Source organism: Rhinichthys klamathensis, unplaced genomic scaffold (genome assembly GCF_029890125.1).
Source record: "Rhinichthys klamathensis goyatoka isolate OS25496 unplaced genomic scaffold, OSU_Roscu_1.1 h1tg000093l_1, whole genome shotgun sequence".
Lineage (NCBI taxonomy): Eukaryota > Metazoa > Chordata > Actinopteri > Cypriniformes > Leuciscidae > Rhinichthys > Rhinichthys klamathensis.
In genome coordinates this window covers 3,453,120-3,478,121 of record NW_026606632.1, presented here as the reverse complement: position 1 = coordinate 3,478,121, position 25,002 = coordinate 3,453,120, and the positions used below count along the sequence as shown (strand labels likewise).

Genomic DNA, 25,002 nt, shown 5'->3' with positions numbered 1-25,002 from the left:
CCCTCCCCCCCCCCCCCCCCCAACAATAAATTCACATACCGTTCATTTGAAAAACACAGTAAGAGAATCCAGTTTTTTTGCTATATTAATCTAACTTTCAGGGAGGAACCATTAGCTCATTGGTTACTGCCTCGAATTCTATGCATGGCACACTTTTAGTTATGACTTGTTAAACTATACTTTGTCACGAAATACATTGAAATCAATTCACCAAGTTAATAACATTAAAGATGATGGCCAAATTTTAAAGGAGTGTCTTTTATGTTATCTACTAACATGTACACGTTCAAATAAACTTTTGACAAAAAAGGTTTTATAAAAAGATAAACCTCACATATTTCAGCCTTTAAATCATCTTTATAAAAAGAATGAGTCAATAAAGATAAATTCCTGGCATTTATAATGCACAGTAGCTTATCTTTTATTATTAATAGTAAAATTCGGTCCGATTTTCCCATGGCTGTCGTTGCTATACAACCATGCACTGCGCTCTCCACAACACAAAGAAGTTTTAGTAGCTAATGGATTTCCACCACAGAAAAACGCTTGCTGTAGCTCTGCTAAAAGATTTATTTACGGAGAAGAGAAAAACACCCACGTGTTTGGGTGCACCCCCATACTGAACAGTTTAAAAATTTTCATCTCGCTGCTCCTGGAAAAAATGAGCGCGTCGCTTCAATTATGAGCGCGCTTCCCGTGCGCCTACATTTGAAATAACGACCTCGAGTGCGCAAAAGACGCGATATGTGAACGCCCCCTTGGTGAGTTACCTCCAATCAGGAGACTCCCTTGACATAGCTTCTGTGCACGGCACCTTCTCAGCAGGGCGCCATTGCCAATGATTGAATTGAAATGATAGAAAATACAAAACCTTCGTGGCGCAGAGGATTTTTTTTAACTGCTTGTGCCGCCCCCCATGTGACATGAAAAAATGCCACCCCGGGCAACTGCCCGGTTCGCCCGTGCCTACAACCGCTACTGCATACCCCTGCAGTCAACATGTCCCTACAGCTCTCTATTTATCTTTATCTTTGTTGTGGTTTCCAGGACATGTCTTTACAGCTGTTAGATCTCTATGTCCCACTTTAAAGGATGTGTTCTTAAGATGTGTCAAGATTTCACAATCCTGCTTTACTGGGCATGTCCCTACTGTTGTATCTAGATATCTCGGTCATGCTTGACAGGACATCTCCCTACAGCTTCTCTAGATTTCTGCGTCCAGCTTTACAGGACACATCGTTGCTACAGAAATCTTTAGATATGTCTTTCTCTTATATTATAGAATATGTCATTCAAATTGACTCTAGACATCTCTTTCCTGCTTAACAGTGACAAAAGGTGGCATGTTAGTTTTATTTAAAGGGATAGTTCATCCAAAAATGAAAATTATGTCATAGTTTACTTACCCCCATGTCGTTCCAAACCCGTGAGACTTTCGTTCATCTTCGGAACACAATTGAAGGTATTTTTGGTGAAATCTGCAAAATTTCGGTCACTCCATTGACAGCTACGCAACTACCACTTTGACACTTCAAAAGTTCATAAAGAGATTGTAAAACTAATCCATATGAATCAAATGGTTTATTCCAAATGTTCTGAATATACACGATCACTTTATATGATGAAAAGATTGAATTTAGGCTTTTATTCAAATATAAACATTGATCAGTGAACATAAACAGAAGCTCAACCGAACCTGCTTGACACGCGATAACAAACCTCTTGTGGAAGCTCAAGCGTGCTGTGTAACATGAGAATGAACCTCATTGGTTCTTGCGGAAGCTCAAACGTGCCGCTTAACACGAGAATGAACTTCATTGGTTCTCGAACGTCAGGGGAACATGCTTGAGCTTCCGTTTTCCACAACTGATGTATGATTTGATGAATGTTTATATGTGAATAAAAGCCTAAATTCAATCTGTTCATCAAGCAATCATTTCACTTCAGAAAATTTTGGGCTGAACCGCTCAATTAATTTGGATTAGTTTTACAATCTCTTTTTGAAGCATCAAAATGGATGTTGTATAGGGACATAAAGCTATCATATTTCATCAAAAAGATCGTCATTTGTGTTTTACAGGTTTTGAAACGACATGCGGGTGAGTAATTAATAACATAATTAACAAGTTTGGCTGAGCTATCCCTTTTAAATACTTTAATGTTATAATTTTCTTGCATAAACATCTCATATAGCTTGTGCTTAAGTGGCTTCTGCTATTGTAACTGCCAAATTCCACTTTTTAAACTCAGGTTTGACATTTTGACCTTTGTCTTGGTCTTAGCAATAAGTGGCAATGAAAGAATGACAATAAACTCTCAAAATAGTTTATTAGCTTAGATATTATGTTTGGGTCCCACTTTTTATTAAGTGGCTTTAAGTACTATGTACTTACATTGAAATAAATAATTTGATACAATGGACTTATTGTGTACATACATGTTTTTGCATTGTACTTTTATTTTGAAAATACCTGCATGTAATTACAGCTTTAATTAATTTATGTAATTGCATTTGTAATTACACTGTTGACCTTCCCTTACACCTTAACCTACCCTTAAACCTACCCATACCAGCACACCTGTCCCTAACCTTACCCGTATCACACCTCAATACATAGTTCCTACATGACGTCACAACATACGGGCATTTGCCGACCCGGCACCATTACTGTGGGCATGTTGTGGGCAGAATATTAGAAGAAGAAGCTGAAACGAGTTAATTTCGTGATAAAAAGTGAAAAATGGTCATCTCCTGCTGGGTCAATGGATGTTCAAATCGTGCCGGAGGTTCAGTTAAATTTGGATTTTACAGTATACCCGTCTTTAGACTTCATGAATGTGAGAAGACTAAGCTTTTGTCAGAACAACGATGGAGGTTATGGCTGGCGAGGATAAACAAGTTAACACTTTGCAGTTTGAATGATGTCCTGTATGAACATAATGACTAGGTATTGAAAACAACATTGTTTCCACTGTTCGATTGCGCCCGCGCCTCTCTCACTCTCACTCACACTCACACACACACACTCCAGCATTGCAATCTCAGATTAACTTATGTCCTTAAAGAACCCTCGTACAAAGTAGTTCCGCATTACATTAGTTAATTTGCACGCGAGTTTTATTTATTTTTATACCGTGTATATTCATGCACTGAACCGTGACGCCCGTACAGTTTTGGTTCAATACAAGTACATGTACCGTTCCAACCATATTCTACACTGTACAAATAAGTACATGCATATTACAGAAAGCACCGATGACTGTTTTAAGGGGAACAGGAATTAAGTTGTGCAGGCTATGGCTTTTTAATAGACAGATAGTCTAGCATCATGCTACATACATTCGCTATGATGACTAACGTTACTTTTCCATTGATTGCACTTGAGCAAACGTCACCAACCCAACCCTCGACAAACTGATTGTACGCCTCCAGTGATTTCCAGGCTCGGAATTGCTCACATGTGTAAAAAATACCAGATAATGGTAACGTTACACATGATAATACTGTATGAGGCAAAGCTGCATAATCGGTGCTCAGTGCTTCCTTCGTTAGTGCATATGGATCCACACCATTTCTGACTGAAATTTTCGCATTGTATCTCTCTCTGTCTTGTGTTAATAGAGTCCCTTTATAATCTCTGTCACTTTGTCTCTTCATTATTTTCGTAACATTATAAACAGAAAGAAATATTCAAAATTTGCTTGTAAAACTTTGTAAACAGAGCAGCTTATGCCCTCAAAGATGGCGTCTCCGGGGAGGTCACGTGACATTAATTGGCCTGTGGGAACTATGTATAGCAGCAAAAGTGTTTTACAATACAACCTGAACACAATAAGTACATTGTACTTATTTTTTCGATGTAAGTACATAGTACTTAAAGCCACTTAATATAAAGTGGGACCTATTTTTGGAGCTATTTTAGTGTGCAGAAGTTGAAGAGGAGGCATAATATGCTGCTTTCATGGGGGTCACATGAATTTGATTCTAATTTTGCTCTCTGTATTTCTTTCTCTCTGAATGTCTGTGTTCAGATCCCAGTGTCTCCACACCAGCTGATAAGCGGAGCAGGAAGCCCTCTACCCCGACCACAGAGAGTGAGTTTCCAAAATATGTACTTCCTTTTTTATATCCCAATATGGAGTGGCGTGGGAGATGTGAACCTTTCCCACTGCTGTGTACACACACACACACACACACACACACACACACACACACTTTTAAGTAGCTTGTAGCATTTTTAGACAATTTCACTCGGGATATATTTTACTAAGAATAATTACTTATTAAATTACTTTGTTCTAGAAGAGAAATATAGAAAGAAAGAACGATAGAAAGAAAGAAAGGTCTCTGGTCTAAAACCTAACAGGAAACTCTCCATTTGATTTCTGATAAGGTTAATTAGAGTGAATTTTGCAATTTTCTGCAAAGTTGTTCAATTGTTAGAGATTTTGTTTATAAGGTTGCTTTTTGCTGTAAATATATCTTGCTTAAAATCAGATTAAAAATACACACAAACAAAGACATCCATCTGCATGTAACCTAGTTCATACATATCTGTAGATTCGGGGAAAGATGAAAATAGTGAATAGTTTTCCACTCTCTGTCTGGACACTGTTGTAAAATAACGTTTTAAGCTGGACTATTATTGTTAAAGATTTAGCCTTTGCACTATTTTCTATTGTTCCCATATGGTCTTTAGTTTTGCATCCTCCAAAAGTTGTAGTATAGTATGATACTATTAACTAGTATAGGAGTATAGTACAAAACAAACCCTAGTGGAGGTCCGTGTTCACTGGTGAACCAGTCATTCGCTTCTCACACTCTTCATCAGATGAGTTGTTTGACAAAGGCTGCTGGATAGCTGACTTTGACTGATTTTTAATGTTAAACAAACTCAGTGAGCAAAAAGGAGAATGAGAGGTGAACAAAAGTGTGTTTTAGAGATAAAAAGAGAGAATCTAAGGAGATTTCTGACAGTAGAGCAAGAAAGCTCATGACTTTTACTGCATGACTGCTTGGCAAAACCCACTTAGATTTCCATGTATGGGCTCAGTCAAGACTCTCTCTCACTCTCCGGACCACGAGGAGTGTTGTATGAGTTTTCTAACATCAATGTTTTTAACATGCCTGACATTCTTCAGAATGTTTTGTGAAGCTTTTGTATACTAGTGGGTCTACTTTTCGCCTACTCTTTTAGCAGACTCTTTCGAAATGACTGAAACTGAGACGGTTGAAACTGTTGATGTGTGCACATGAGAAATGTCCCATATGTCTTTCTTTATTCTTAAAAGAAAGGAGAAGTGAGACTTTAAAGGTGTATTTACAAAGGTTACAAGAAAATTCTGCTGAGAAAAAAGGAAATCACCCTTCCATGACATTATTTGTGATTTAACGTGCAGGTTAAAGTGTTGCATGATGCATATACGTACTTTTGCAAACCATGTGAAAGGTGCTTTAGAGTTTTGTGTTGTAACATGCGCTATAAAGTCAAAGTGTATCAGAATTTTTTTTAAGGATTTTTGGCTGGCACACTTGAGTTTGTCTTAATGCACCTGCTGTCTAGTATCAGTATTGACCTGATATCAAATCAGTTACTTACGATGTTTCATTCGGGGTAAAATGCTGCCAAATGAAATCGTGGCCTGTGACAGTAGACATTGAGCCCTAATTTTCCAACTTTAATAGTTAACAATTAGTCAGTGATTCAATTTTGATGGTTTGTTTTAGAGGGACAGTGGATTTTACTCATTCATTAGGAAACTATATTCAAAACTGTGTCCAAGTTATCTGGGTATGTTGTGCTGATTAGCTTCTGTCATGAAAAGAGAATACACAAGAGAGCTGCCAATGGGTGAAATGAATAGTTTTCCAGAAACCATCTGTTTAAATATAATATTCCTGCATGCATTTATATTGTAATGCACATCCAGTTGTTGTGGAACCAGAACCAGAGAAGGAGAGATGCAGCAGTGCATTTGTAGCAGCACTGAACGGATGCAGCTTTTAATGTTGTACATTTCCTCCTGTCCACACGTGAACATCAACAAGGCTGACAATAAAAGTTTGAGAGTGATTTTGGAGCAACTGAAGGTTTAGGTAGAGCCTAAATTATTGGGGTTACATTGAGTCATTGAGTTGATTGCAGTCATGGAAAATCTGTGATTAAAAATCATGAAGCTATAAAAATAAGCAGTGGTGTCTTGGATGATGGAAAATTCTAACCTCCAAATCACCTCTGAATCGCTGGTGGAAATTGAAAACCCATTTGGTGTCCTTAAGGACTCTGAGCTTTCATGACCAGTTCAGAAACAACCACTGCAGCTTACAGCTTGTTACACTCCTCTGTCCTAATGGCTTATTTGTATCTCTAAGTTATTAGTTGTGCTTGTTAGGAAAGCATCACTGTTAGCATTGGATCCTTAACCTAACTAAATATTAAACTTTGCCTTGTTACTCACCTCACCCCGTATGTATATGGTACCAACATGTAAAAATACTTCAGTCATCAAATTCAGTCAATCATTGTCATTGAGTTTCTTTGAAACCCTCATCCTCCCTCAGCTCCACATGCCTAGATCTACTACAGGATTTATGTATGTATGATCTATGTATATTTATGTATTTTTTCTTTTGTTTCTGGGTTTATTGTGTCGCTACATTTATTTTTCCCTGTTTATCCTGTCGCAACACTCTGCTTTGTATTCGTATAAAGTTTGATTCGTAAGTCATAAAAAACAAACATTAGATACAGTTGACATTGTATCTATACTGGGGGTGTAGTTTACCGTTGAGAAAAAAAACATCATGGTTTCCACAGTTACTAATTTAGTTCTATATATAGGCGAAAAATGTAAAAAAAAAAAAAACCTGTCAACTCAAAGAACGTAAAAGATTGCTAAATACTCCCCTGTGAAAAAGAAATGTGCTCAATTGTATTGAATGTCCACTTCTAGTGTACAAATCTTAAAAGTATATTTAAAAAAACTGTACTTGCAGATAATGTAATATAAATTGATTAAAAGGCCACTTTTGTGCGCATAAATTACGCAATTGCGATAAATTATTATTTCTTTTGATCTCATTAGTTTTTCAATATGGTCTCTTTAATATTCATAGGTTTCTGTGCATGTAAAGTGTGCTTAATTGAAAGAGTTCTTCAAGAGTACCTTTCGCTTTAAGCCTGATGCTCTTCCATGCATCTGGACTAACTACAGATTGTCGTCCTTGCCCAGACAATTGCCTGCCGGTTACAACATGCAGTGGTTTCTGATCTATCTCACTGGTAGCGATCAGCAACACACCTCATTGTTTAATTCGAATGTCATACGCATGGTCATATCCTTGATTTGATCTGTACATCAGGGGTTGATATCGCTCACATCTCTTCTTCTGACAATGGTATCTCTGATCATAAATTTATTGGTTTTAGCCTAAGCTTGCCTAACCATAGAAAATGTCCTACGTCTGTTATATCCTATCGCAATCTCAAAGCTGTTGATACTGCATCATTTTGTACCTCCATTGTTTCTTTGAATCTTTCTGATGTCTTTGATTTTTTCATCTCCCTCCCTGATATTATCTAACTATCACTCCATCATTTTTGAAATTTTGCAGGAGCATGCTCCTGTTAAGACCAGAAGTGTCCCTTTCACCCACCCTTCTCCTTGGTACACCCCTGAGCTATATCCTAAAGGCTACTGGTAGAGATCTTGAGCGTCTTTACAGGAAAACTGGCCTCACTGTTCACTATTTAGCTTTAATTGAACATCTCATAAAATACAAATCTGCTCTGAACTGGGCTAGTTCTAGTTTTGTCTCTGCCAAAAGCATTATTTAACACAATAGACAAGCTCACCAAGCCTCCATCCCATGATGCTCTAGCTTCAGATGAGCTTCAGTTGCTGTTCCTTCCTTATTCACTTGCTAGAAAAGACAGATGCTTTCCACTGGTGTTTCTCTAATGATGCTACAAAGCTTAGCTATTTTCCAAATCTATCTGGTTAGTCCCTGACTTTCTTTATTCTGACTACTTCATCTTCTGTTTCTGAGTTAATTTTGAGATCCAATTTATCATCCGGTCAACTTGACCCCGCTCCTACTTCTCTCCTGAAACTTTGCCATTCTGTCATCTCTGCACCTATTTCTCATTTTATCAATGCATCTCTTACCTCTGCTTCATTCCCTCTGCCACTCAAAACTGCTGCAGTTACCCCTGTTCTCAAGAAACCCAACCTTGATCCATCAGTTATATATAATTATTTCAAATTTACTTTTCTAGTCGAAAATAATCTCTTTGATCCTGGTTTTCACCCACTTCATAGTACTGAAACTGCACTTGTTAAGGTAGTAAATGATCTATTACTTTCTGGTGACTCTGGTTCTCTGACTATACTTCTGCTACTTGACCTCAGCTCTGCCTTCGAAACCGTCTCCCCCGAAATTCCTTATTTCTCGCCTCTCGGATGTGGGTATTTCTGGTGCTGCTCTTTCTTGGTTTTCTTCCTATCTCTCTGACAGACAATTCTACATTTCAGTTCAGGAGTTTCGATCACCTACTGTCCCGCTGAAGCAAGGTGTCCCCCAGGGATCCGTTCTTGGGCCATTATTATTCATAATTTGCATACTACCTCTGGGTCAGATCTTACAGGTCATTGTTATTACTTTTAGAATGGATTTTAGAATGGATTTTTATCACTTTTGGATTATCACATCCAAATATACACAATCTAGACACCTTCTCTACCTGGTCTATCTGCCCAAACTGACAATCTCTGCTTGTGTGCATGAAAAAGATTGGCTCAACTGAAATTTTCTGAAACAAAACTGAGATCATTTTTATTGGAACTCTGTCACTCGCTAACAATATTCCTACTGATTTCACCTGTGAGATTGATGGTTCTCACATCAAACCATCAAGTACTGTTAAAAATCTAGGTATTATTTTTGACTCCTCTCTCCTTTCAGGCTCATATTAACTCTATCACCAAATCTGCATTCTTTCAACTACATCGCATTGCCCAGCTCCGTCCCTTCATCAGTGTCAAAGACGCTGAAACTGTCATCCACGCATTTGTCTCATCACGTCTTGATTACTGTAATGCCCTTTTCATTGGGTTACCTTCCAGCTCCAGCTCCATTTCCAGATTAAGATTTTGTATGATCTCCTCTGGCTTCCAGTGGCCTACTGTATTAAATACAAAATTATCCTGCTCACTTTTAAATCTTTGCACGGCTTGGCTCCCCCTATATTTGTAACCTGCTCCTCCACTACACCCTGATCGGTCTGTGCGATCTTCTGACTCTGGCCTTCTCTTTGTCGCTCGGTATCGCCTCTCTTCAATGTGGGGCAGGTCATTCAGTGTTGTTGCACCTAAACTGTGGAATTCTCTCCCCCGATCACACTGTTGTATTAATAATATTTCTGAATTTAAATCATTAGTCAAAACTCACTTTTTTTTTAATGTTATTATCTGTATTTCGTTGTTTTCTGACTTGTCTATATAATGCTCTTTTACTGTGCTGTATACTTGTTACTCTAACCTACTTTCTATTGTTCGTTATCATTAGTTTGTCACCAACATGAATAAAATCAATCATGTTACCGTTTTGTGGCAGAACATTCCATGTTAGTAATAAGTATAACAGGACACTTAATTTACCGTGAAGAAATTCTGGGCATTAAATGCTCTCCCCTTTTCATATCTTCTACTATGTCATATTGTATCAGTGGTGTAGCCACGAGGGGGCCTGGGTGGGCCTCAGATTTCTGATTGCTTAAAAAAAAAAAATTAGGAGGCAAAATATTTTTTTTGTGATTATGTGAATTACACTGCGCAAACCAAAGTAATACTACCCACCGGATTAAGAAGGGTTTCCTCTCAGTCTCCACAGTAGCCTACATAAAATATTCATTTTATTTTATTTTATTTTTCGTGTTCGCATTTATGTGGAAAAAACAATGTTACGGACGCGTTCTCTGTTACGGACGTGAGCGCTCTGAAAGCGGCACTAAAAGATGCTTTAAAACTTTCACAGAGACATCAAACAGAAAGCACAAAACCTTTCTTTAACCTGAATTTCGTTTTGTATTAATTGTATCTTAATTTTAATCAATGTTTCATCAACCAATTGCCTGGATTTAATAAATAAGAAGTAAATAGCAGACGATAGATAAGAAACGGAGGCGCCGGCACGTGAACTGGAGCTCGTCTCATAAATGAACTGAAACTCAGCGTATAAGTTAGCCTACTTGCCTCACATGTCTACTTTTAAACAGAAAAATTCAAAACGAAAGAAAACAGACTACAGACTGCTCTCTGCTTATGTAATCCTTATGAAATGTGCATTTCTCTCTGGCGCGTTCACTACTGAAGATCGCGAGTCAGCATCGTCAACTTCATCTTAGCCCAGTGGCTTAGACAAAGAAAACACTTGTTTATTAATAAACAATTAAAATATCTCCTTGCTATATTTTACATATTCATAATCATTACTTTTGCCGGTTCTTTGAGACAGCTTTTAGGTGCTTTATTGGCAGCGCCACCCTTACATGTTACATGAGTCGCCACCGCATCACCGCACCCACCAGAATAGGCCTGTATATATAAAATTCTGGCTATATATATATATATATATATATATATATATATAAAGATATATATATATATATATATATATATATATATATATATATATATATATATATATATATATATATATATATATATATATATATGTTGCCCCCTCATTTAAAGATGGGACCCCCCAAAAATAAAATTCTGGCTACGCCCCTGTATTGTATACAGAACTTTTAAATACAAGTTTGAATTTCTATTATGTCTCTGTATACAGTAAATCAACATGCAGATGTTTCAGTGATTACATTAATTCACCTGCTTTTTTTCGATCATTTATAACATGATGAAGCAATGTTAAAGATAGCAACAGTGATCTGTTTCCTGTTTTCTCTGTCTTTCTTTTTGTCTGGTTATTTTCTGCAGTGGTTGACAGTGTGAAGTGGTGTGATTTGTTGGAGGGCAGAGATTATCTGTGTTTTACGTGTCTTCAGGTTGTCAGGCTTTTAAACAGATACGTTTGATCCTGTGGCCTAAAGCCTAAACATTATGAAATATGGAAGTGGGATGGCCTATGTGTGTGTCTGTGTGATGTTTCAGCATTACGAGCATTATCCTAAAGCATTTGCTCTCCCTTTGTCTTTACTCACTCGTTCCACATTTGTCTAATAATCCTGTGACTTAAATTTATGTCCAAAGAATATGCTTTCATACCAAGGCAAGCTCAAAAAAGTCTGGTTCACAGTCACACAGTTAACAAACACCTAACCACAAAGGTTATTTCATTCATTTATTTTTTTGGATCTGTATGTTTATTGTTTGTTAGGGCATTGTGAACATATGTTCCTAACATTTTAAATTAAACAGCCAATGTCATACTGTTGGAAATCTTGCATTGTTGGGGAAGTAAGAACTTGCTTTAATACTATGGGCTAGATTTACTGACAGCGCCAACCCTCTTTTGGCGTTAAAAAACTACCGTCAGGATTTACTAAAGACACGCAGTGAAAAATTTGCACTGAAAAGGCATGGACCCAGTTGTTTATGCGGCTGAACTTATTGCATATGCATTTGTAGGCGTTTCCCTTTCAGACGTAACATTTATGGGAGAAGAGTATTTAAATTAACCATGCAAGGTGATTTACTAAGGTTTGCGCTCTTCAATTTACTGGTGTTTGACCCATTATTTACCGCCCAAATAAAGCACTTCTTAAACCAGACGCTAACTGGTAAATTGCGTTGGTCGTTATGGATCTGACTGCATCTGTGTTCTTTGATTTGTGTGTCGTCAGTAGATCACATGCAGAACTTTACACTCCCATTGTCACTTTTTTGGAATTGCGCTCTCACGCTAATTTGCCCTGTTTAGTAAATCTGGTCCTAAGGCGGGTAGCGGTTGCTGAGATGTGTCAGAGTAGGCCTGACAGTAGACAACTCAGCATGCAGAATAAAATTAGAAACACCTTCATTTGAGCTCAGGATTATCCTCTGCTACCATGTGTAATAACTTATACTGAGTTCATTTGTTTATTATGCTACTAACATAACATTACCATAAACTCAGGCATGCAGAATATGTAAGAACATCTTCTTTTGCACATTGACAGTGAGTAGACTCCTTCTTTTTTTTTTGTCCACTGGAATTTATTGGAAAGTATTTTGATGATTTGTTGGCTGAACAGTCAAACCCAGGAGCACAACAGTACAACTGGATATACTTCCAATTCTTGAACTCTTATTGTCATTCATCATCATATCTAAGTTTTTGGTTTTTAGTCCACTTTAGACATACTAACAGCTCTATTCTACTTCTACTACAGTTGTAGAATTGCTACTAGATGTCAACAACAAGTCATTAAAGTATTAGTAGTCTGTCTGCTCCATATCTGCTAATATAATACTTTATTTTTATAATACTTAATTTGGAACCCTTCTGTAGGTCTGGCGTTGGGTTTGGTAGTAAGTGCGCTCTTTCGTGCTCTTATGGTGATAGGCCTCCAATTTGTGAATGTTGTTTAGGCCATGGCTCTATGGGCAGCAGGTTGAGCTCTGTAGGTCTCCTGCCTTTAGTAAGGTTGAATAATAGACCACTGTTCCCTGTTAGAAAGTATTAAGGGGGTGTTAAATAGGATTTTCATAGGATGGTGAAATTAGGTAGCCTGGTTCTACCAGACTCTTGTACATTTCATTTGTACAGAGAGTCTGGCCTCGCTCCATTGAGAAATGTTTACTTCCTTGTAGGCGGGTTCTCTGTTAAAGTTCAAAACTATTGGATCTGCCCAGAGTCACTCAGGATCTGCCATAGCCAATCGCTAACGTGTGGTCGTGACGTATGTCATGCGCCGAAACCGGCTGGAAACAACAAGTCCGAATTCCATATTCATACATCTAAATATCTAAATGCTAAACCTCTCTTTCTTATATTTGTGAAAGAATTTTAAAAATACCTCTTTTCAATTAAGTTGTCTGAGAACAAAAAAAGTCTTAAAAACATGATCTGTTTGTAATTATTTTCATTTTTTCAGTGTCAAGTAATTCTCTTAACTTGTTAATGTTTATTTTATATTATCCCCCTACTGTTTTATTTTTGTTTTGTTTTTTATTATTATTATTTTTTGTTTGTTTTTGTATTATGTTTTCTGTTATAACTTGTGTATTGTTTTAAGCAATAAAAAAATGCATGTTTTGTTCATCGAATTTAAGAGTTCAAGGAACAATTCTAAATTCTAAATGTATATTTGACACTAAGGACAGTGATGTATTCAGTCAACTGTCGAAGCTGGGTGTAATCATTAACAATACGCCACTGCGGTCGTTTCGGATCTGCCGCAAATGCTGTACAGTGATCATCGTGCATGCCGAGCTGCCCAGCACAAACTCCTAACCTTTCTGCCTCCCTCACTTGGTCCTCCATTAGTGAAACAAGAGGAGACGACAACAACTATTGGCTTTGCATCCCTATCGTTCGCCTTAGCTAACTCATTCACCACTAGCGGAGTGAGCTGGAAAATTAAACTTTTCCCGAACCCCGTGGGGAGGAGGGCCACAACATCATGGCCACCAACAACACTTAGCAAACATTGATCTTGCTCCGGCTTTAACTTCTGTATATTTGGCAGTTTTGCAACAACGGACCGAATAGATTTTCTCACGTCTTTCTACTTGCTGCCATCACTGAACTCCAACTCAAACTGACGCGCTACATCGACGTCATCGTTCTCAGCCACTCCCTCTATTCGCTGATTGGTCCTACAAAAAATGTATTTCTGGAAACATAAGAATATACAGCAGTCCCAGACGTAGTACTGAAGGAAAATGAAATTGAGCGGAAGTGCGTAGGAGGGCGGAGCCAGGCTAGAAATTAGGGCCCTGAAGTTCCCTAGGTAGGTAGATTACAATAAAATTAACCTATTAAATCCTGTTATTCCAATATTCAATGTACCTAAACATCTCTAAAACAAATTATATGTAAAATGCTTACATTTTAGATTCTGTCAAATAAGGTTTACATTTTAGCTGTCTATACAAATATACAAAAATATATTATGGACCCAAACCGTATTTGGACTCTTATAAGCCACAACACAATTATACAAATCAATTTAGATTGTATAAAAACATATCAAAACAAGTGGCATTTATTTTAAAGAAATATAGCACAAGTACAGATTTCAACCAATACATTTTACAAAAAAGTTTAAAATATGATAAATTAAATATATTGTTCAAAGTGAAGACAAAAAGTTCTAGACACTTTTTGGGTGTTAAACTTTGTGAAACATGTTTATAGGTAATGCAATGAACTTCATGGACTGACTTCATACATCCACTAAAAATGACCTTGAGACTAATTAGAGACCTTGAGTTAAACAATGGCTAAAAGTTCTGGGGGGAAAAAAACAAACATTGTCTTGGCTTTGACAGATGCCACTTGGCTTGACATTTTGTATCTAATTGAGACATTTTTAAGTGTGACTTTAGTGTCCAACATGTGCTAAAACTACACTTTACATAAAATCCATAAGGATACTCATGATCATGTTGCCTCAACAGCCCTAAAATGTCACAGCCCGCTAGTCTTCCTAAATAGCAGGTAATACTGCGTCTTGTGTGAGCCTCAATTGGGGGTTGAAAGTTCTATATATGTGTTGCTACTGCAATTGATTTATAATGAAAGCACAAATAGGAAGATCTGATCAGCTTCATTCTAATCTCTGTTTATAAACTCAGTTTGAGATGTGTTTTGTCCACATTTTATGGATTCAGGTGAATGCTCAATGAAATAAAAATAGTTTTGTGTTGGAAAGAGGATGTTTTCATTTCCACGGCTACAGAGAAAAAGAGAGAGGAATGAGAGAATGGCGTCTCAGAGAGGGATGAGATTGGAATGTCTTACAACCGACAGAAAAACTCCTCAGAAGTTTGACATTGCTTCAGATCAGAATAGCTTCATTGCCAGTGCTGCAGCTCTAGGCTTGTGTTTGTTGGCCTTGCCATCACATTGTTTCATGACAGCGATCAGATGTAAAATAAATAGTGGCAAAAGCTATTTCCTGGATTCTTGTTGGGGATATTTTTAGTATGACCAAAAAAGGCAAAGAGCAAAGAACCTTAGCAGCTGATCTCTCCTAGTACATCCAGAGAAAAACATCTCTCCTTTCCTCCCATTCCACCCTCCCTTTTACCATTTTGTAAACGTGAGAGTGCATGTTCTCTCAAATACACTAGATTCTGTGAGTAGATCTGGTGGTTGATGTTAACATTTGTTTGTGTGTGTGTGTGTGTGTGTGTGGTCCTGGTAAACCCTACGTTATGGGAACAAAACGACCCCACGACGATGGCAATATATTAAATCCTTGTCCTTGTGGGGACATTTTTGGTCCCCATGAAGAAAACAGCTTATAAATCATACTAAGTGTTTTTTGAAAGTGTAAAAATGCAGAATGAAGATATAATATACAGTTTGCACAGTATAAAAATCATTATGTCTATAGAATGTTGAATGATCCATACATAACATGTAAACCCAACGTGTGTGTGTGTGACTTGAAACCTGATGTGAAGTATTAACAAAACCCTTTTGGTATAAAATAAGTAAGGGTGAAAGTAGCACAACTACAGAATGTATGAAATTGCTTACATAGGGAAATTCCAACATATTAGGCTGATGTTTTATGATCAGTTCTCTGGACTGAGATTGTATTCTGAGTCCATTTTCTCTGTGTTCATTGAAAGTCATGTGGTATCTCATCTGTGTTTATTTCTTGTGTCTTTCACTTCAGGTGAGGCTAAAATAAAGAAACCCCCACCCAAAACATTGGCTAAACAAGGTAGGATCAAATCAGTCATCATCTGTGTAATTTATTTTGGGTTAAATAAACAGTACACAACTTAAGCTATTTTTGTGACATGCTGTTGATTACAACAGATAATAATTGTGTCCCTCAGTTTGTACAACCAAAGAAAATCTAGTTTATATGGTGCCCAATCCAAAGTTCAGATCAACCCTGACCAAGTACAACTGAACCTGATAATTAAGATCTTTACAAACACTTGATAATTACAGACAGGTGTGTTAGATCAGGGCTGGATCTGAACTCTGCAGGGGTGCGTTTCCCAAAGCCAACTATGGTCGCAAGTTCCGTCGTTACCAATAGAGTTCGATGGAAATTGCGATCATAGTTGGCCAAGGATGCTTTTGGGAAACGCACCCCAGGTAGGTAGATCTCCAGGAACAGGAATGAGCACCCCTGTGGTATAGTAATACACTTACAATGGAAGTCTAGCAGGCAAATGCAGCACCATGATTAAACGTTTAAATTCTGCAACTATATCACTGTTTTGAAAGTATAACTATAACCATGGTTTGTTTTATATCCATTTATTTTCATTTTTTTTATTTACGTTTTGTCAATTGAGGGGCAAGGAAAAGTAAAGAACTAATCACATGGTAAACAATATATATAATAAAAATAATGAAAACATATTTCATGCCTGTTAAGAAACTCTTTACAATAAAGTTTCATTTGTTAACAATAGCTAACTACGTTACTCTTTCCATGGGGAAAAGTAGCAAAAAGTTTATCTTGGACTATGCATGCGACTGGGAGAGATAGAATACAAAGTTATATCCAATCTTTTAACTCGTGTCCTCAATAGCTACGTTTCCATCCAAGGTGCAGATTTAAAAATTGGAATATCACATAAAATGTTTGAGAATAAAGCAGTGATTCCATCCCATGTGTTCAATAGAACAAAATCGTTATTTCCTGGGAAATTGGCGCAAAATATCTGTAATAAAAATGGAAGTCACTGTGGCTCTTTTTTATAAATGATCATAAATGACTTGCGCCTTAAAGTGTGCAAATGAAACTTTTTTTGAAACCACAATATTCTAATGATAGACTTTGGTTCAGTCAGTATGCTCAAACTAACGTTTGAGATGCTGTGTAATGAAACTGATCTTCTGGTTAGCCAATATCCAATCACAACCACTGTTGAGGGAAAGTCATCACGTGAAGGTCTCGTCCAGCAAAATTAATGAATCTTTTTTCAAGTAATTTCGTAAAAATAACAAAAAACTATACTGCATCCAAGGCCAAAGTATGACAGACAGAAATGATTAATTCATTGCTTAGCTGGATCTTCAGGATATTCAGTCTGTTAGTTTACCTCACCTCCTGATCCGAGTCATTCGTTCTTTTGTCACGTCACATCCCCATAGGCTGAAGGAATGCAGTCTGTACCGGACACAGAAATGATTAGTTTACCTCCCGAGTCTTCGGGTCTGAGTCGTTGTGAGAGTCCTGTGAGAGCAAGTGGATCTTGTGGCGAACATAAATTTAGCCTAAATTCTATAATTGGATTGTGTGTTAGGTGCTCCTCCTCAGATCCTGCAGTTCCCTGATGATATGAAGATCTTGGCGGGCCAGGAGGTCAGTCTGCTGTGTAAGTTCACTGGAGCACTGCCCATCAGCTGCACCTGGCTCAAGTTCCGCAAACCAGTAAGAGTCTTTTCACCTTTTAACGTGTAAAAACCAGAGAGAGACTTCTAAATGTTTGATTCTTTAACTCACAGATGGCACATGAATTCACTTGCCAGTGCCTTTTAAACGCTTTAACATTCATTTGTTTTTACTATTTAATATGGTCTTTAGATTGGGAGTTGCTATGATGCCCAAAAATGCTTTCTAGGTTGGCAGCTCACAGCTTTTCCAAAACAGCCATCATCCTCAATGACCAAATATTGCGAGCACTGGCATACCCCTCTGTACACATGGCTCAAACTCAAAAAAAACTTTTTATTACTCCCATTTATTTCAGTTAGTTGACTCTCCACTCTAAATTGTTTGAACTGAACACTTGAAGTAGCCTACGCCTGAAACAAGCACCCGTGTTCATGTTGGTTATCCACATCCTCTGCTTCTTCAGATTCAGGAAGGTCAGGGCATCTCAGTATTAAGCACAGACAGCAGCAGTCAGCTGACCATCACAGAAGGACAGCAGGAGCACTGCGGATGCTACACCGTCGAGATCAGGAACAGCTACGGCGTGAGACAGGCCGCCCTCAACCTCACTATAGTCGGTAAGCATGAACACTAGTGAAAACTTCAACATCTGGCCATATGCATATGGGAGTCATTACATGAAACGAGCTCCAACGTAGTTTAGAAAATTATGGAATTGGATTTGATTCATTTCCATGTCTGGATAAGAATGGAAAAATGAAAACAGAGTATGGAGAAATGCAGGTTAATATGCGTTTTAGGCTTCTACTCATCTAGTAAACGCATGTTATCACTTCGAGAAAACCACTGAAGAAAAAAAACCCCGCAAATTTACAGATGACTGTACTGTACCAAATATAAAGCTTAAAATTAATGCTGTATGAACCAATTATAGAAATCTGAGTCTCAACTGTGAAACTGTGTAGGAACCCTGTAAAATGGCAACTAAAATAAGGATCCATTCACACAGGACACGTTCTTGTCTGTCCAGCACGTTTACATAGAAAAACTATTAAAATCTATTTAAAAACAGTGCAGTTGGGCACAAGGAATGTGTTCAGCACTGAGTGAGAAAACCAGAGGGAGAGAGACATTTGAACTAGAATGTCAATCAAATATTAATGTAGAAATATACAGAACTTATTTGTTTTACCTGAAACTAAATGACATAACTTTTATTTGATTTAATGACTATAAGTTTATTTAAAATAATGTACAGGCCCCATGAGCCACTGAGGCCATGTGGACACTAAAAAATTTCAGGAGTGACAACCGCATTTAGAGAGTTTTCAGAAGTTTTCTTTTGGAGCATTTGTTTCGGAACCTGGTGCATTTTCTCCCATAGTTTGGTTCTTTTGGGTTAGGGTTAGTATCATAACAGTATCATAATTCATAACAGGAAATGTGCTAAAAAGTAGCAGTGTCTGATTCTGTGAGTGAGCACAATAGTTATCACAGTTAAAAAACCACGGTGTGCTTGTTCATCTTAAAATGTTGTGTAATTGCTCTCCTCCGTGCATTGCCGGAATGCTGTCCCGACGAAGCCTTCATTCCCATTATATATATATATATATATATAAGAACATAAATAAACAAAACGTTCTCTTTTCCGCCATGTTCAAAACGTATGGTTCCTTTCCTATCAAAATGATCTCTGAGTTTCCCAGGAGTGATTGTGATTGAGAAGCATGTTTTGTCCCCTAAAGTCATATTTACTGCAATTCCATTTGAAGACAGAAATAGGTGCATCTTTAAAGACTAAAAAGACAATATAATCTTTGAACATTGCCTGTTTTCTCGGTTACAAAAACACATAGCTGGGATGAAATGCCAGTTACGTAGTGTACTTGTAGTAAATCTGAACTCTTTGATGAATTTTAGGACGTCAATGTCAACGTCTTTGACGTTTTGGTCTGTTTCTTCACAGATAAGCCTGACCCCCCTGCCCGCGTCCCAGCAGCCTCAGACATCCGTAAATCCAGCCTCACACTGTCCTGGTATGGGCCGACATACGACGGGGGCTGCGCTGTCCATTCCTACAACGTGGAGCTGTGGAACTCTGTGGACATGAAGTGGACAGATCTGGCGTCCTGTAACAGCACCTCTTATAACGTACAGAACCTGCTTGCAGACAGACAGTACAAGTTTCGAGTGAGAGCTGTAAATATCTATGGTGTCGGGGAGCCTAGTGCTGAGTCTGTGCCGGTGCAGGTGGGACTGGAGGCCGAAGAGGGTGAGCGCCACCTGGTGGACATCAACAGTGTTGCATTAGGAACAAAGCATGGATTATGCTGTTAACTTTAGTTATTTCAGTTTAAAATGTGTTATAAAAATAGTCTGTTGATTTTACAGGAAATAAAGAAGATGAAGTTGAGCCCTCAGATGATGGTATGTTTCATTTTTTTGGTGTCTGATGTATATTTGAAAATATGATCCTCTCATGCTGTGTCACTGAATTATTACAGGTTTCTTTAATTGCTTTGACTTGTGTTACACGTAAACTGAAAATTCACAGTTGCTTGCCATGGAAGAGCAATAGCAAAATATAGAAGGATGTGTGGTGGTGTTAGCCTGTTAGGAGAAGACATATGAACAAGCAACTGTGAATTTTCAGTTTACGTAAAACATTTCTACAAAAATGTATTGTATACAAATGCTCATTTTCTTTTTGAGTACTACAGTATTGACTTTTCCCAGTAAATGTTTGGCATTGGCCAATTTACTGACACAATAACTAGGTTTTGAAGCATTAATTCAATGTTTTGGTGTGATGCCACATTTTGGAGACATGCTGTAGAGTTCTGATGTTGCAGCAAACAATTGTGACAATTGCACTTACAATTTAGATAATTTTAAGATTAAAAATGTGCCAAAGCGACTGAGAACAACAAAAGGAAGGTTTTCAAAAAGCATATCTATCGGGGTGTTTCCAATTTTCATTTGTAGTTTTTAAAAAAATTTGTTAAATATTGCAATATGACTGATTATAGACAATTCAGAATAATATGGATCTATTTCCTCATTTCACAAAAGAAGAGAAGGCAAACTACAGAAACGTGATGATCAAGACAGATGTAAAAGTGAAGGACCTTTATGATGTGGAAGAACGACTGGGCACGTGAGTATGACAGCAAATCAATAAAATGGTGTAAAAAATGTGATACTATTGTACAATAAAGGAACCTGCAACAACATTTTATATAAAAAATATTTTCATTTTCAGAGGAAAATTCGGGACTGTTTTCAAACTGATAGAAAAGGCCACTAAGAAGGTTTGGGCTGGGAAATTCATAAAGGCATATTCTGCCAAAGAAAAAGAAAATGTCAGACAGGAAATTGCAATCATGAATGACCTGCATCACTCAAAGCTTGTGCAGTGTGTCGACGCTTTTGAGGGAAAGACAGACATCGTAATGGTGCTGGAAATGTAAGTAGATATGTGTTTATGAGCTTCTAATTGCAGTTCTCCGATTAGAGAATGAGACTGTTTCCTAAGCCTGTAATCAACTCATAACAGAACGTTTTATAATTTTTCAAGTATACCAATTTTTATAACAATCGTTTTAACAGAAATGACTTTAGTCATTGTCATTGTCAAAGTTACAGTGGCAAGAATAAGTTATGAACCCTTTGAAAATGTCATACACAATCTAACTAAGCTAATAAGGCACAAATAATCAACCTTTTTTCACATTTTTATTTAATTATTCCCAGTGCAAGGTGGAAAACACACATTTTTTTAAGGTACTGTGTAAGCTTTTTGGACCGAGGCATGATGCACACTAACCAATCTTTCTCAAGAAGACCCGATTTGTTAGGCTTTGTGTAACTGATTCCAATTTGAAAAGTCATAACACAGAGGTTTGCTTATTGTATCCACCCTTCACTGAATGATTACACACTGTCTTCAATTCATTTTTTTTTTTAAAGTTTGTGTCTTAGAGTATGTTTACACGACAACGTTATGCTTAAAACTGAGAAGTTTTTCCTCTGAGTTTTCCGCGAACAGACGACACCATTGTCAAAACGACGTTTTTAGATGAAAACGGTGTCGTATAAACAGCCCCTTAAAAGTCAAGTCCTCTTATTTATTGAATTCAGGTGTTTCAATCAAACCAATTGGCACAGGTGTATAAAATCAAGCACCTAGCCATGCAGTCCACATTTACAAATATTTGTGGGGAATGTGGGACGCTGTGGGGCGGGAGTTTCATGGAATGGGTTTTCATAGCCGAGCCGCTTTATGCAATCCTCACATCACCAAGTACAATGCCAAGAGGTCCAACATCAGTATGTTTCCATCCAAAGTTACAAATTTAACATGTTCCAAAAGTTGAATATGACATAAAACATTTGCGAATAAAGCAATGTTTCCATCCAGTGAGCCGAAGATAACAAAATCATCACTTCCTGATAAACTGGCGCTAAATATCAGTAAATGGAAGTTTCTGCAGTAGGCGAAGTAAGCTACTGAATATAATAATTTCGTATTTAATAAATTACTTGCGCCTCAGTAATGTAGACGAAACGCCAATAAAGTTATCTTGCTTTTGGAGGTGGATACCTGCTGTTTGGGAACACAGTCATGTAAGACAGTTCTGGGAGATAATTATACCGAACCACTTTGGCGACAGACTTTGCATTTCAGAACAACCAAAACAGCATTTCAGATGGTGTGCAATGAGATCGGTCCGCTGGTTAGTCCAGTTATGCCATCCCATCGCAAAGTCACATGCCTTTTTTGATGCTCAATGAGGAATGTATTCAGTAAATGTGTTTCCATTGTAGTTTATGCACATTTTTCACAAAAGGTTTATCCGACTCAATTGAGCGCATTTTTTTTTGTGTGTATTTTTTTTAATTTATGCGCATATTGCCATTTCTGTCCAGCGTTTTTATGCTATATCCCAAAATGTGCATAAAAGTAGGTGGATGGAAACAGTGTTTGACATCACAAATGCTCTCCTGGATGAATGGGTAAAAATTCCCCTCAGAAACACTTCAAAATCTTGTGGAAAGCCTTCCCAGTAGAGTGGAAGCTGTTGTAACTCATTCTTGCCTCTGTATGTCAGACTGTAATGTAATACATTTTTGGCGTTATTCCATATGTCCCCTTTGTTTTAACTCGGTTTTAGTAGAAGTTAGGAAGAGGTTAAGTGAAGGACAGTTCAAAGATAAACTTTTTACTGGGTTTGAAGCTTTTAGTATAACGTGTCTGATGCATTGGCTGAACTTTGATGTTCTTCAGGGTCTCTGGAGGGGAACTGTTTGAGCGGATAATAGATGAGGACTTTGAGCTGACAGAGAGAGAGGTGATCAAATACATGCTTCAGATTGTGGATGGAGTAAATTTCATCCATAAGAAAGGCATTGTCCACCTGGACCTCAAACCTGAGAACATCATGTGTGTCAATAAGACCGGCAGCAAAATCAAACTAATTGACTTTGGACTGGCACGCAGACTTGGTAATTGCATTTATTTATTTAATTATTAATTAATCATTTTAATTATTAGCAGAAAAAGATTATATTTAGACTTTAATTTATTTAAGACTTACTGATGATAATCCACGATCAGTATATCATTTTGACGTTTTCCAATGCTTTTCAATCATAATTTAAACTGAGAAGCTATTTGTTTATTTCAAATATCACGTATTGTTTCAAAATGAAATCATGAATTGGTTTGTGTCTTATGTATGACTGCAGAGAATGCTGGATCTCTGAAAGTCCTTTTTGGCACCCCAGAGTTTGTGGCTCCAGAGGTGATTAATTATGAGGCCATCAGTTACACTACAGACATGTGGAGTATAGGAGTTATCTGCTACATCCTGTGAGTACACAAGTCAAGTCACCCTTGTTTATGTACTTATACAATTGTTTCAGATTGTTTAAAGGCAGCTTCATAGTAATAAACAGGAAAATAATTATCAATGAAGCAACCTTCATCAAATTCTACTGTTCAGAAGATAATAGTGTCATTATTTAGCTCAATACATGTCACATCCATTCTGAGGAGAAATTTTTTTTCCAATTTCCTGGGATGATCTTGGTGTAAAATCTGCAGAATTAAATGGAATAAATGTAAACATGTGCTTAGAAGTACTACACTCTTAGGTTGATGTAAGCCTAAATTATCCAAACAATTAAGTAATTACAGTCAAACCAAAATTTATTCAGACACCTTTAACATTTCTCACATTATCACAGTTTATTCTAGCCTGGTTAAAACCAGACCATTCTCAGTTGTAACTGAGTTATGGTTTGGCAAAGCGTCATAGACAAATCATTTCCAGACGGGCGTCACCAACGGACGTCGCGGATATACCTAAAACCAATCAGAGCGATGAAGGAGATGGCGTATGCAGAGCGGCAGAAACATCTCCGAGTGTTGTTCTTTGCTCGGTTTTTAACAAAAAGGAAACGTTCAAATCGCTTAAAACAGACGCAACAGCTGATTGGAACGAGTGATGTTCGACGGCGGCATCCATCTTTGTAATGTAGGCTACAAAATCTGCTTCAAAATCCCAGCGCTGTCGTCATCGTGTAAAGCCCGCCCCAACGTTTCTGATTGGTGCCGTGATTTCGGCGGATTGGAAATGAGCTTGAATGAGCTCTTTGCCAGACTAACTTTCAGAGCAAATCTAAATTTGCCGGAAGTTGTCTGGGTTTTCCCAGGCTAAGTTTATTCGCTATAGTTTAGAAAATGGTAATACAATATGACAAGAACTCAGAGTTATCAAATCAGTTTCACTGGTTTTGGCCATCCATTCATCCCTCTCACAAATGAATTAGGTTAAATTTAAGTACACAATTAGATAATACAAGTTTAGGTCAAGCAAGCAATGCTTAATTTTGTTCAGTGTGTAGTGTAAAAAGGTCGCATTAGCAATTAAAGAAAAAACGTACTCGGTTACTAACGTAACCTCGGTTCTCTCTAGAGAGGGAACGAGTACTGCGTAATAGCTTACGCTAGGGGAAAAACTCTTTTCCGCGAGATATTGAAGCCAAAAATTATCCTTAATTTTTTATTAATGTAAAACGCTTTGCAGCAGCAAGCAGACATAGGCGAAACAGCTCGCGCGCCTATTGGTTGCTCTGCAGCAAATGCAGCAGCCTATCGAGAGAGACTCTGCGTGACGTAATGACCAATGGGGGCAATTCGCGCCCATATCGTCACGTCCCGCCAGAAGGGGCGTGGTCTCACCCTATAAATATGCTCGTTAGGCTGATACAAGCTGGTTTTTATCACTGAAGCGAACCAGAGCGTATTCCAAGCACGGCAAGATACGCAGTACTCGTTCCCTCTCTAGAGAGAACCGAGGTTATGTTAGTAACCGAGTACGTTCTCTTACTCGAGTATCTCTCGTACTGCGTAATAGCTTACGCTAGGGGAACACAATGCAACACGCCGTCCGTA

General features: G+C 37.7%; 1 protein-coding gene across 2 annotated transcripts in view; it reads left to right on the top strand.

The window, feature by feature from the left end:
- The window catches only part of mylka (myosin, light chain kinase a), a 162,953-nt gene that overhangs the window by 117,750 nt on the left and 20,201 nt on the right, over positions 1 to 25,002 (top strand). Inside the window, exons 18-27 of one of the 2 annotated variants that reach the window (XM_056252248.1) lie at positions 4,033 to 4,095; positions 15,858 to 15,905; positions 17,452 to 17,579; positions 18,007 to 18,160; positions 19,510 to 19,815; positions 19,935 to 19,970; positions 20,619 to 20,700; positions 20,806 to 21,009; positions 22,831 to 23,048; positions 23,292 to 23,415. In XM_056252248.1, the coding sequence (XP_056108223.1) occupies positions 4,033 to 4,095; positions 15,858 to 15,905; positions 17,452 to 17,579; positions 18,007 to 18,160; positions 19,510 to 19,815; positions 19,935 to 19,970; positions 20,619 to 20,700; positions 20,806 to 21,009; positions 22,831 to 23,048; positions 23,292 to 23,415 (1,363 nt within the window). Of the gene's footprint in view, positions 1 to 4,032; positions 4,096 to 15,857; positions 15,906 to 17,451; positions 17,580 to 18,006; positions 18,161 to 19,509; positions 19,816 to 19,934; positions 19,971 to 20,615; positions 20,701 to 20,805; positions 21,010 to 22,830; positions 23,049 to 23,291; positions 23,416 to 25,002 lie in introns of both variants that reach the window. The other variant, XM_056252247.1, reaches the window with a different exon arrangement.